Source organism: Amblyomma maculatum, chromosome 11, assembly GCF_055883805.1.
Source record: "Amblyomma maculatum isolate TAMU_Amacu chromosome 11, ASM5588380v1, whole genome shotgun sequence".
Taxonomy (NCBI): Eukaryota; Metazoa; Arthropoda; class Arachnida; order Ixodida; family Ixodidae; genus Amblyomma; species Amblyomma maculatum.
In genome coordinates, this window is record NC_139354.1 from 6,702,471 (window position 1) to 6,714,540 (window position 12,070).

The 12,070-nt window shown below is 45.6% G+C and overlaps 1 protein-coding gene across 1 annotated transcript; it reads right to left on the reverse strand.

Moving 5' to 3' along the window:
• Positions 1-48: 48 nt before the first annotated feature.
• Gr39a (Gustatory receptor 39a) lies at positions 49-5,489 on the reverse strand. Its single transcript, XM_084584381.1, has 4 exons — positions 4,539-5,489; positions 2,475-2,543; positions 2,315-2,404; positions 49-147 (listed from the first exon to the last, which is right to left on the reverse strand). The coding sequence occupies exons 1-4, from the start codon at positions 5,487-5,489 to the stop codon at positions 49-51; spliced, it is 1,209 nt and encodes a 402-aa protein (XP_084440507.1).
• Positions 5,490-12,070: the final 6,581 nt, after the last annotated feature.

The following is a 12,070-nucleotide window of genomic DNA, read 5'->3' on the forward strand; positions in this document are numbered from 1 at the left end:
AATCGATGACGTATCACCATTCATATCCGACGAAGACTGAAATAATCATTACCCGCTGGATGTCGTGTTAAAATCCTTGCCTTGATGCGTGAGCTCATTGCTTGTCTGCACCAGAATGACTGTGTAGGTGATTAGGGCGCTCATCATCTGAAAAAAGATGATAAAGAAAATAGGTCAAGGACATACCGAAAATCGCCCAAGTGAGGCGGAGCCTCACAAGCATATATGCTTAATTGTTACACTGATTGACTAAAAACTAATAAAAGTTTATGAATTAATTCATTTGTTTATTTATTTGTAAGTATCGTACGGACGGAGATTTACTTTGGTTTCGTACATAAGGCTTCGCTTTCAGAAGCTATTCAGAATAAGACAGACGTCCTAGTTGAGGGCTCCAGTAATCCAGCGATTGGGGATCCTTAACTTACACCGACACCGTACAGTACGAGCGCCTAACTTTTCGCCTCCATCAAAAACCGGTCTCCACGGTCCGGATTGAATCTTTTCCCTTCGGTTTTAGCAGTCGAGCGCCCTAACCACTGAGAAACCGCGGCGGTGCAGAAGACATTTAATTAACGTCGGCTACGTGCCTCCGGCCTTTTAGCTGGAACTTCAGCGGAACGATCTATCCGAACGTGAAGCACGAACCCAGCGCATAAGACGTCGCCAGGCATCGCCTGGAGGCAACCAGTAGCCGAAATGCCCCTCACGGAACGGTGGCATAATAAATTTCTTCTCTTTTCCAGACTTCATTAAACAAAATTTTCAGGCCCGAATTCGGAGCTTCGCACTTCTTTGGTAGGACCTCCCGACAAAGAGACATATGTATTGCTGTGTTATCGTTTTGGTTCGCTTTCACATGTATAGAAGCTCTGATTTGGCTGGAGCGCACTGGAGCCCACAGTCGATATCATACGCATCGGCTATGGAAGCGGCCCACTGAAGGCGGTCCTCCATTTCCCCAAGGATCCCATCGGTGGTCTTTTCCGCAAGTTAGGCAGAAACCCAGACTTTGTTTTAATGAGAAAGCATTAATTACCTCATGAGTGGCATGTAAACGAGCTCTAAGCGCACAGTGTCCTTCCGAAGAAGAAATTAATAAAAATATGTGAATCATATTCACGCTGGGACCTTTCCTTTCTTCAGCCAAGCGCGCAAACCACTACTACGCGCCGGATTCTTGCGAACAGTTTACACTTTTCCTTGTCTAGCTCTATGGAAATCTACAGCGTTTTTCTTGGGTTATTACAGTGATCATCACGGACATTATAGGAACTGAAAGAGCACTTCAGCTCATAATTAGAGCTAGGGCTAATATATCTATGCGAGAGCGCGTTTGCACACTCGATGATGTGTGTATAAAAGGACAGATTCGTTCGGCTATGCGTACAGACTGTAGTGCTCTTTACGTAAGGTCAGAAACTGACGCTTGTCTGATGGAGCGTCCGCAAGAACTTATCGTGTACGTAGACACCGCCATATTTATTATGGCCTCTTCACAGACACTGGGCAGATTTCATTACCGAAGCACTCGCCACCTTGTACGGCATTCGTATCACGCTGCGGGCAATTTGCATGGTAGGTTCCATAGGTGTAATACAGCCAAGACTAGAGCGAAAGCAGTGGCCTCACTCTCCACTCCTTAGCTAATCGTGTTCGCAGCCATGATGGTACTTCGCTCACGGTAGCCAGCACTTTCCATGCGACTTTTGGGCCAGATCAAGCTCGAATTTACACGCCGGGGTGGCGCAGTGATTACGGCGCTCGACTACTGTTCCCAAGGAAGCGGGATCGAATTCCGGCCTCGGCGGCCGCTTTTCGATGGAGGCGAAAAGCAAGATGCCCGTGTGCTGTGCGATGTCAGTGCACGTTAAAGAACCCCAGATGGTCGAAATTTCCGGAGTCCCCCACTACGGCGTCTCTCATAGCCTGAGTCGCTTTGGGCCGTTAAACCCGACAAACCATACCAAACCAAGCTCGAATCGCGGCGTACCGGCCTGGCAACGTTGGCAAAACGGGCCCCATGGAGGCAGCGTGCGTCGCAGATCGCAGCACGTGCAGTGCGGTGATGGTTTGGTTTGTGGGGTTTAACGTCCCAAAGCGACGCAGGCTATGAGAGAGGCCGTAGTGGAGGACACCTGAAATTTCGACCTCCTGGGGTTATTTAACGTGGCAGTCCAGTGGTAGGTGCGCCTTCAAACCTGGTGCAACTGCGCGTGCAATGCGTGCACCTATGTAGACCAGCTCTATCGCAAAATTCTTTGAGGTTCTGCGAGTGGTAGCGCGTGAGTGATGTCCTTTAATCAAAACGTACCGTGACAATGAGCGACAGGTCCAGACGGAAGAACCCTCCGCCACTCAGGAACCATTCCTTTGGCACGATAGAGGCGTGCAGAAACCTCACCTGCGCGACACGTACGCATATATAAAAAACCGCATCACCTGAGGTATGTGCGATTAACAGAAAGCCTTACCTGCTTGAAGTACGGATCCGTACCATAGTAGGTACTCGTTGCACGAACAGATTCTCTCAGCTTGTGAGCCTGGAAAGGCCAAAGTGCAGAATGTACACACTCAATGGTCTCACGCATTCCAGGCCGTTATAATAAATCCAAACACTTTGTAACAGTAACCAGCTTCATATTTGCCCGATGGCTGCCAGCAACTTTTTGTTTTCGATTAGCTGGGGCAAGGGACTGGGTGGAGACCCGCTGACTATTTGCGAAGTCGCCCTGTCGGTGCGGCATAAATTCTCGCCATCACCACACAGGCTAACTACCATAATTATGAGTCTAACTGTGCCCACTGACGGGCAGAGGCGCCTCTCCGATAGCTCTGCAATTATTATGCTTGCTAATTTCCTTATCTCATCCGCCCACCTTTTGAGGCCCCTGATACACTCGTCCTCTCTTGGAATCCACTAATAGCCTTAACTCAGTGCATTTGCTGTCCTCCGTCACTGACCACAAATGCATTGGTGTCTATTCAACTAGTGAACTGTGCCGCCATCAGCACATTAATTACACAACTGCGAAAACAGGTCGTGTTTTAGGTTTCCTACGCAGCAATAACAAGTGTTTTCCTTCAAAAACCAAATAATTGTTGCCGACAACTAATGTAAGGCCTATACTAGAGTACCCGTGCACAGTATAGGACCCTGAAGCTAAAACTTATATTGATAAATAAGACAAGGCCCAAAACCTAGCTGTCCGTTTTTCTTTTTTTTTTTTTTTTTTTTTTTTTACGGCAGGAATTTCAGTGTGTAAACCGCGCAGAAATCGTTAAGCTGGATTTCACTACATGAGCGCAGATACGTACTTAGGCTTATACATTCTTACACATTTTACTTTAAAAGGGATATTAACCGTAACCATAATGTATTGCCGTTAGACTATATATAAGCAAGAAGGGCAATATTTACGAAGTAAAAGAAATAAAATGCAGAAAGGACTTAATAAAATGATGTTTTTAGAAATAAATTCATGAAATAAGTTGCCCCAGGAATTCTTTTCAGTAAAATGTAATTAAGTTTTTGCCGCACTGCTGCAATATGTATACTTGTGCATGTTAGGCTGCATTATAGTTTTTGTATTATTTTTTTCCTGCCACTACGCAGTACTGATTATGTTGTAACTGCCCCCCCCCCCCCTCCTCCAATTATAATGCCAAAAGGCGCTCAGGGTAATGTGATAAATGAATATCTGAACAGAAAACCTCGCTTAAAAAATTGGTTGTGGGCTTCCCTGAAACGCCTCTCATGCTATAAAGATCGCGGCGAGTAACAAGCTCTGATGCAGTAGCTTTCACGAAACTCTAAAGCATTCCACATGATTGAGAGCAGGGAAGGCAAATCCTGCAAGAATACAATCTCATAGGTAGTCTTCAACTGCGTTGCCGTCAGTGGCAGGAAGATAATATATATATATATATATATATATATATATATATATATATATATATATATATATATATATATATATATATATATATATATATATATATATATATATATATATATATATATATATATGTATGATCACGTACTTCAGCACCATATGAAAGAGCTTAGAAATCTCAAAATTGATGCGCCTCAGTTTTTTTTTTTTTTTCGCCTATCGCTTCTTGCAACAATATTTTTTCTCTGTCAATATCTTCTTTATTACAAGAATATTACCATTTTCGCTTTGATTCCTTGCTCAGGATGCGTTGAAATAAAGCTCGAGTGCTCAGAAGACCGAAGTCTGATAAAAACTTCTAGAGGGCACCTAAGTCACCTTACGTGCTATAGACGATTTTACGGAAAGATTAAGGGCGCTGCCAACCCATAAGCCAAAAAAGTTTTGCCCCTGATAACGAGCTGTGAAAACAGCAAGCTGTATTCGCTATAGATGGTAAGCATATACACTGTAGTCTTGGAGGCTACTCTGCCCATGCGCATCGACTCCGAGCGTGCACCTGCACGCTTGAACAACACAGATCGATATGTGACTCTCAATGAGGTCTCCTTATAAGACAACATAAACCAGCCTGCGACTTACCTCATCATGAAATGACTGGCTGACCAAAGACAGTTCCCAGAACCTCAGCGTGCTGTGAACCGTATTGCAGGCGATCATGTACAAGAACAAGGTTGGATGCTGAGCGCTGAGAAATGCATGCACGGTCGCGCACTTCAGCCACAACAAACACGGCGCGGAGTAAAATAGTGCCGGACTCCACACGTCTTGGAGAGAAGTCTTGAGTACCTTAATTTTCGACACGTTAAGCCGGATCGATTCGACCTTCATACAAGCCGAGGTCATGGCGGACGAGGTCGCATTCGACAGTGGCACCTCGGGGACGACGGCGCAGCGCAATTCGGCGAACTCTTGCCTCTGGTCGCGCATGTAGGATACCAGGACATCGTATGTGCACCTCAGAACCAGATACATGATGCAGTTGTAGAACATGTACCCCGCCGCTGATATTGACCGGGCAATCGTTAATGCCAAACTGGACCCTGTATACATGCTATACACGTGAAAACTGACGAAGATTCCGTACTTCCCAAGAGCTCCGGCTAGGATGAGGACTCTCAGGAGGCTGACCAGCCACCCACTTTTATAGGGTTTACGTTTCATAGGCGAACGAAACGCCACCGATTTTTCGTACTGGGCGCTCTTCCGAAAGAAGTCTAGCATCCGTGTGGTACCGAAAAGAGAGCATGAGAAATTCACCATCACTTCGAGAATAATGGCGATATTTAGGACAGACGCCAAGACGTCGGTGAAATGCCGGTTGACACCCAAACGAAGTGCCCTCATGGCCCTTTGAACGACACCACTGCCTTCTAGTACCACTACCATCGAGGCCCATGCGAGGGCGTAGAGGGTGTACGGTGTCTTCCACGTTGCTGTGGCCCTGAGGAAAGACCGCTCGGTCAAGTTCTGGATGAAGAAACACCCGAAGAGTCGGCACAACAGACGGCACTGCGAAAAATTCTGTATCATGTAGCAGTCCGGGTGTCTTCCCGGTAGATCAAGTGTTTGACGAGATTGGGCTGGAGCGATGCTTTTTCTGGCGCTGCCGCAGAAGCCTGTAATAGCCAACAACAAACGCTCTATGAATGCAGTTATGACAGTTTATGAGAGTAGTACAACATACGAGGTACACAGTATTTGGCACCATTAAAAGCGGTTTAGAATGCCCACACAGAACAGCCAATTGCGTACGCAAAGCCGCTCAAATAATATATAATGATTGGTTCACAGGAAGAGAAAGGCGCTGTATGTCACACTTGTTTTTGTGGACACCTGAGCCGCGCCGGAAGGTAAGGGAGGAAGGTGGGAGTGAAAGTGGAAAGAGAGAAAGCTGAGCCCTAGTGGAGGGCTGCTGAGTAATTTCGACCACCTGGAGATCTTTCACGTGCGCTGATATCCTCGGAGTTCAATTTCGTGACAAAAAAACTCGGGAGGATTTAAAATTTATTTAAATCAACGGCTCAGTTGTTTGAGCCATCCCTGCCACATTATATAAAGGTCATGCTTTCAGCGAGCACTTTTAATACCTTCCTTCCTTACGCCCCCAAAGCCGAAAATACATGGAGTCGCCCTATACCGCAAGCACCAGCAACATGTATTGCGTTACTGGGAATGCAAAGCCTCAATGTCGTTCTTCGCCAAGAGCGGCGTACAGGACGCTGTGCCTGTAACCTCCGACCACAATCGAATATCGATCAATCGAACTCGAAGAAGGTCGACATTTTTCCCAGTTATCAAATTACTAGGAGCCCAAACCAGCTGCCTTTTATCAGCGCCAAGTTCTGTTCTACTCTCATCGTTCGCACGCCCACGTATGTGATCGTCCTTATTCGTCTGTATCCTCTTTCTCCGTTTCCTCTTTAACTCCCACCTTCCTCCCTTCCCTTACGGCGCGATTCAGGTGTCCACAGAAACAAGTGTGACAGATACTGCGCCTTTCCCTTCCTGTGAACCAATTATTATTATTATTATTATTATTATTATTATTATTATTATTATTATTATTATTATTATTATTATTATTATTATTATTATTATTATTATTATTATTATTATTATTAGTATTATTATTATCAGGATACCTCAAAGCAGCGTTCTTTTCTATTCATCGCGGTGCTGCGCCACTTGTGTTCTCATTGCGAGAGTTGGTGGCAACGTCACTGACTAGTGCGCTTCGAGCGAGCCATGGCCGCCGTGAAAAAAACAAATTGTTCGTCCATTTCCCGCAGGATGACACTAGTGATGGGGCAAGCTTCCTTTCATTGTTGTTGTTGTTGTAGCTGTAGGAAGAAAGAAAAGAAAATGCACGGGCCTGCTACTGGCTCTGTAGCTGAGCCACCTCAGCTGCCTCGTGCTGACAAGATTTTTTTTTTATTTATTAAGGGAAAGGCGCGGTAACTGTCTCACTTGTTTTCTGTGGACACCGCAACCGCGCCTTAAGGGAAGGGAGAAAGATGGGAGTGAAAGTGGAAAGAGAGAAAGAGGAGCCGTAGTGGAGGGCTACGGAGTAATTTCGACCACCTGGGGATCTTTAACGTGCGCTGATATCGCACAGCACACGACGCCTCTTCGTTTCGCCTTCATCGAAACGCAGCCGCCGAGGTCGGGTTCGAACCCGGGTACTCCGGCACAGTAGTCGGGCGTCTTACCACTGCACCACCCCGGCGGGGCTGACAGAAGAGAAAATAGAGAAGAAAGAAAAGGAAGAGGGAGAGAAAGATGCGCGCCGCAACAACAGCCGTCGTCCACCATCGAAACGGTCGCGGGTGCAATGACGGCCTACAACAGATAACAATACGGCGACAGGCTAGCAAGCGGCGGTGACCTACCTGTCCCAGCCCCATCAGGGGAGTACTTTCATTGCACGTGCGGAGGAAACTAGTTCTGGCGCCTTCTTTGGAGCGGGCGAGAACAATCAGAAAATAAACGCACGTGGGAGACGTAATCCGGTTCCACGAGATGTCAAATGCATGTGCGAATTGTGACAAATACGTGCTTTATAGCTGCCACTACCTGCTACTTGCGTGTGTCGCTAACATGAATTGCGGATGCGGAGCTGAGAGTGCGTGTTTAACCAACGGAGCTGTAGTAGGAGAGGTGCGCATGTAGAAAAATTCCAAGTATTGACATAATAAATCAGTCAACGTGGGAAGGCTGGGAGGCGGCCCTGTCCAGCTCGGACCTCAAGGAACAACGAACCCTCGTCGAAAGAGCACGGGCAGTGGCTTTTACCAACGGTGTCCCGGACTATATGGACCCGATCAGCCTTCCCTTAATCTAAGCCAAGGTGACTTTCAATAAACAATTTCACCATCATCATCAGGACTGCAATTAAGTTTGCCTAAGAGAGCAAAGGGCAAAACACTTTACATAAGTGTTTTCACTAACTGCACTGTCACTGCCATCGCTACTATATCATCATCATTGCCTCTATATAATAAATGCACCATTACTTTCATCGCTACTATCATTATCAATATCACTAACTGCATCAACCTTGTCATCGCTATCATCACCATCATTATTGCCGCTATACTATTATTATTATCATCATCAAGTAAACACGTCGTCACTTCCATCGCTACTATCATCATTGTCACTAACTGCATCGCCATTGGCATCGCTACTATCACCCTTACGCTAGACAAGGAAACTTATGATCGTTTCTCAGGAGCCCGGCGTACAATAGTGGCTTTTGCACTCGGCTGGGGATCGGATTGGTTTGATAACGGTAAAGACAGATTCGTCAGTTCGTGCTGACATTTCAGTCGGCACACGCTGCCTGCACATTTGGCCGACACTTCTGTCCACACCACCCATGAGCCAAGAAAGGCCTCCACCTTAATAAAAGTGGGCAGTAGGCGAGGGCTTGATTGGCCAAAACTGGCATGGCTGGCACATAAATCGAGGAGTTGTCTTGATGCAGTTCACACACCAAAAATGCAGGTCAGTTCGAACAAATCAGAAATTCGGGTGAAGCGAATTTGAATTAACAAAATCTCAATCAGGTTCGCTAATCGCTTGCGCTCGGACTCGCTCGTCTGAAGTTCTCTGAAGGGTCTTAGCGGGACGAAAGTTTACAAAACAGCTGTCGGTGACACTGCTAGTAACAAAATAGTGGTTAAGTCATCTCATTGGACACTGCGTCAGATGTTGCACAAAGCGTTGAAGTTCCTGCCAGTAGCTGTCGCTGCCAAATTTGGCTGCTCTCGGAAGTGCCCAGACTAACCCACATTTTACGAAGTTATATTTCTCCGCTATTGATTATTCGACTCCCCATTATTTAAACCCGAAAAACACAACTTAAGTGCTCGGCTGCGAGAGCATGCAAAGGTATTTCGAACAGGAGTACTCCAGTGAAGTTTTGTGGGTTTTTTGCTTGCTGTTTCTTTTTTTACATCTATAATCCAGTGAACATAGACAGCGCAGCATATTTATCATATACGTTGCTCATTTTTAATAGGTAATTCCTTCATTTCACTTCCCATAAGCAATAATAAAAAAAAACAGTCTTCTTTAGACCAGAAAATCCTAAAATCGACAAAAAAAAATCCGCATTATGTATTGTTTTCGAAAAACAAACGTCCCGGGATGCTCATATAGACGCAATTTACAGCTGTATTCCAGGCAGTACAAACTATATGGAGCAATATTGGTATTGTATTGGTAATGACCAGCTCTACATAGGACCGGTGCATTACCAACACCCTCGAATATTGGGCCGATCATTTGTGCTGACTGGATAACGTTTCGCGTGCACCGCACTGTTTAGAAGTGAACGGCGATATAGCAGGTATAGTTTCGGGGATACGTGCACCGAAAGCTGTCTCGAAGCACGCAGTTTACTTCGGAAATTGGCTGGAAATGTCGAAACTTGTACTGTAATTTTGTTTTAGCTCCGGTGAGTGCGGTGTTTTTGTGATTATGACGCGGTACGCTATCATAGCACACATCGATGCCTTTTTCTGACCAGCCGGGAGAAGTCGGGACAAGTCGAAATGCTAGTGTACCGTGGCATCTGGTAATTCGTGCGAACTCCTTTAACGTGAACTGCCGTCTGAAATGAGTTTTGATTCCGTCAACCCCACGTAAATTAAAGGGATCTTAAACATGCAGTGCAACTTAAGCGATTTCACTTTCTTTAAAGGCGGATCGAGGAGTCAAATGAGTAGTTCGCCTCTAAGAATATGCACAGTGTCCCGATCCCAAAGAGGGCGCTCCACAGAGACGAAACACGGGCGTCGACATCACCGGCCGACTTCGAAAGCGAAATACGTACGTGGATGGCGATTCTGTACCGCGGATCCCAGAGATAAGGTATACCATCGCTTGAAAGCGGCTCTAGCCCGTCTTTTTCTACAACGACGTCTCAACTCTGAATTACATCGAGGGGTGAGAGACCCAATTTTCTCGTCGATAAATGCGTCTCCTGACCTGCCGGACAAACGTCAGTACAGAGCTAGAGAATCAATTTGTTAAAAGAGTAACTGGTGCAATTGCACTGCAGTGTCCTTAAATTCGAACTCCACAAAATTAAAACTTTTCCGCCTCCTTCGACTCTCAGCGGTAGAGATATTTGGATATATGCATGCATTTCAGTCACCAAAACGCCATTACAAAATTGATGCAAGTGAACTTAAAAAAAAATGCAAAATATTTTGATAATAGGTCAATGTATCGATTAATTGCACTGCCAAACTAAAGTCGTGAACTCGTGCTTACGCTGGAAAAACGACGTCATCAAGCTAAGCATACGCCTGCCACGTCCTTCGCAGTGTTGGGTCACATTGCTGCCACCTCTCGAGGATCGCCAGAGAGCAAAAGCCATGTTATCAGCCTTAACGAGCACCTTTGAAATCCCCGACTAGCTGCGATGACCATCTGGTAGCATTCTCAAGATATGCATCAAGAAACCTCTTCATCTTTTTTTTTATTTATTTCTCCCTAACACCTCGGATCCGCATTTGTCCGATGCATCGATCTACCCTAGGTGAGTCAGGCGACTGAGATAGCTTCAAGACTGCCACGAGCATAAGCTTCTTTTTTTTTTTTTTTCGCTTTAGCCCAGTGTCTTAGGCATTAGTTTCGTGAACCGGGACACGTCATAAGGTGATCCGTCAACTGACAGCGCACTGAGCTGACAAGAGTCGAGTCGCAGCACCCCACAACCCTTCTTTTTTACTCTGAACGCTTTTTCTCAGATTTTTTGTTGCTGCACACCACCTCGACTTCGACCAAGCTACGCTTTCTAAACGGCCGCGCAATAAGCGGCCGTATGAGGCAGACGCCATGACGGTGATCAGTCATCGGTCTTCGACGGGGCGCCTCTGGAAAGCCCCAAGAAGTCATTGCTGGCCGCAACGATACTTTGCGGTGACGATCGAGAGTTAAGTTAGAACTCGAAGACTGCTCGCGTTGCGCCGCTCGCCATCACAGTGGTCGTCATAGCCTTCGTGCCGATGAACTCGTTATGCACGTTCCTTTTTCTTTTCTGTGCGCAACCATTTTGCGATGGGGTGGGGTGGGCGAGGTTCATTCGTTATTCATCTGCTGCGGAGTGATTGAGCTAAAGAAACTTCGCTGTTGGTGTTCGAGGAAATACTTGTGAGAGGCAGCTTCTCTAGGCACTGCATTCTTACATGAAAGTTACTTTTCTTTTTCTGGCATAGGCTATGTGTAAAAAGAAACTAGTCCAGGGCTCTCATGCCGTTTTGGTCACAAGCTTCATATATAATTTTCAATGCCATCAGCCTGAAAAAAATAAGAAAAAGCTCTTTTTCGGCCACTAAAATCCTTACGGACAGCAAGTATCTGCAAAGCAGCCAAGTGTCAAGTCCTGCGCGCCTACAGAACTTCCACTGGATTCAGTTTCCCTTCCCTTACGGCGCGGTTGAGGTGTCCACAAAGAACAACTCCGCGTCTTTCCCTTTCTATAAATCAAACAATCAGTCCACTGGATTCAGTGGTGGATCTGACAGTAGGCTTTTCGTAGCAGGTTTTATAACGAAAGAAAGTGCAATTTGCAGCAAAAAAAAAAAAAAAAAAAAAAAAAAAAAAAACAATAGCACTTAGAGCAGTCGTTGTAGATTGCTCAGCAGAAAACACTGCGTTGCTTTTCACCTTGCAGCACATAAGAAAGGGAAGTTGAGGCAAAATTTCCGTTTATGCAGTCAGCAAGTTGAGATTTCATGAAAACTACGATTGCGGTAAAACAAGGGATAGTAAACCCTATTTTCCATCCTTCTCTTCTTCATTGGAAAGGGGGGGGGGGGGGGGGGAGCGGATGTAATGCACAAAGCGATATCGGTTATGAGGGACGCCGTATGGTGGACTCCGACGATTTCGAACAACAGGAATTGATTAAACTGCACTGACAGCGCATGGAAATGAGAGCACAATACGTCACAGTAGTATATATGAAATCTCAATGCATTTATGTAGCCCTCGTAAAAATATATACATAACGGTCAAATAAAAAAAAAAGAATTGTGTATACTTATATTTTTTCTAGCATTTAAAATAACGTATGAAAAAAGTACACACAAAATTCA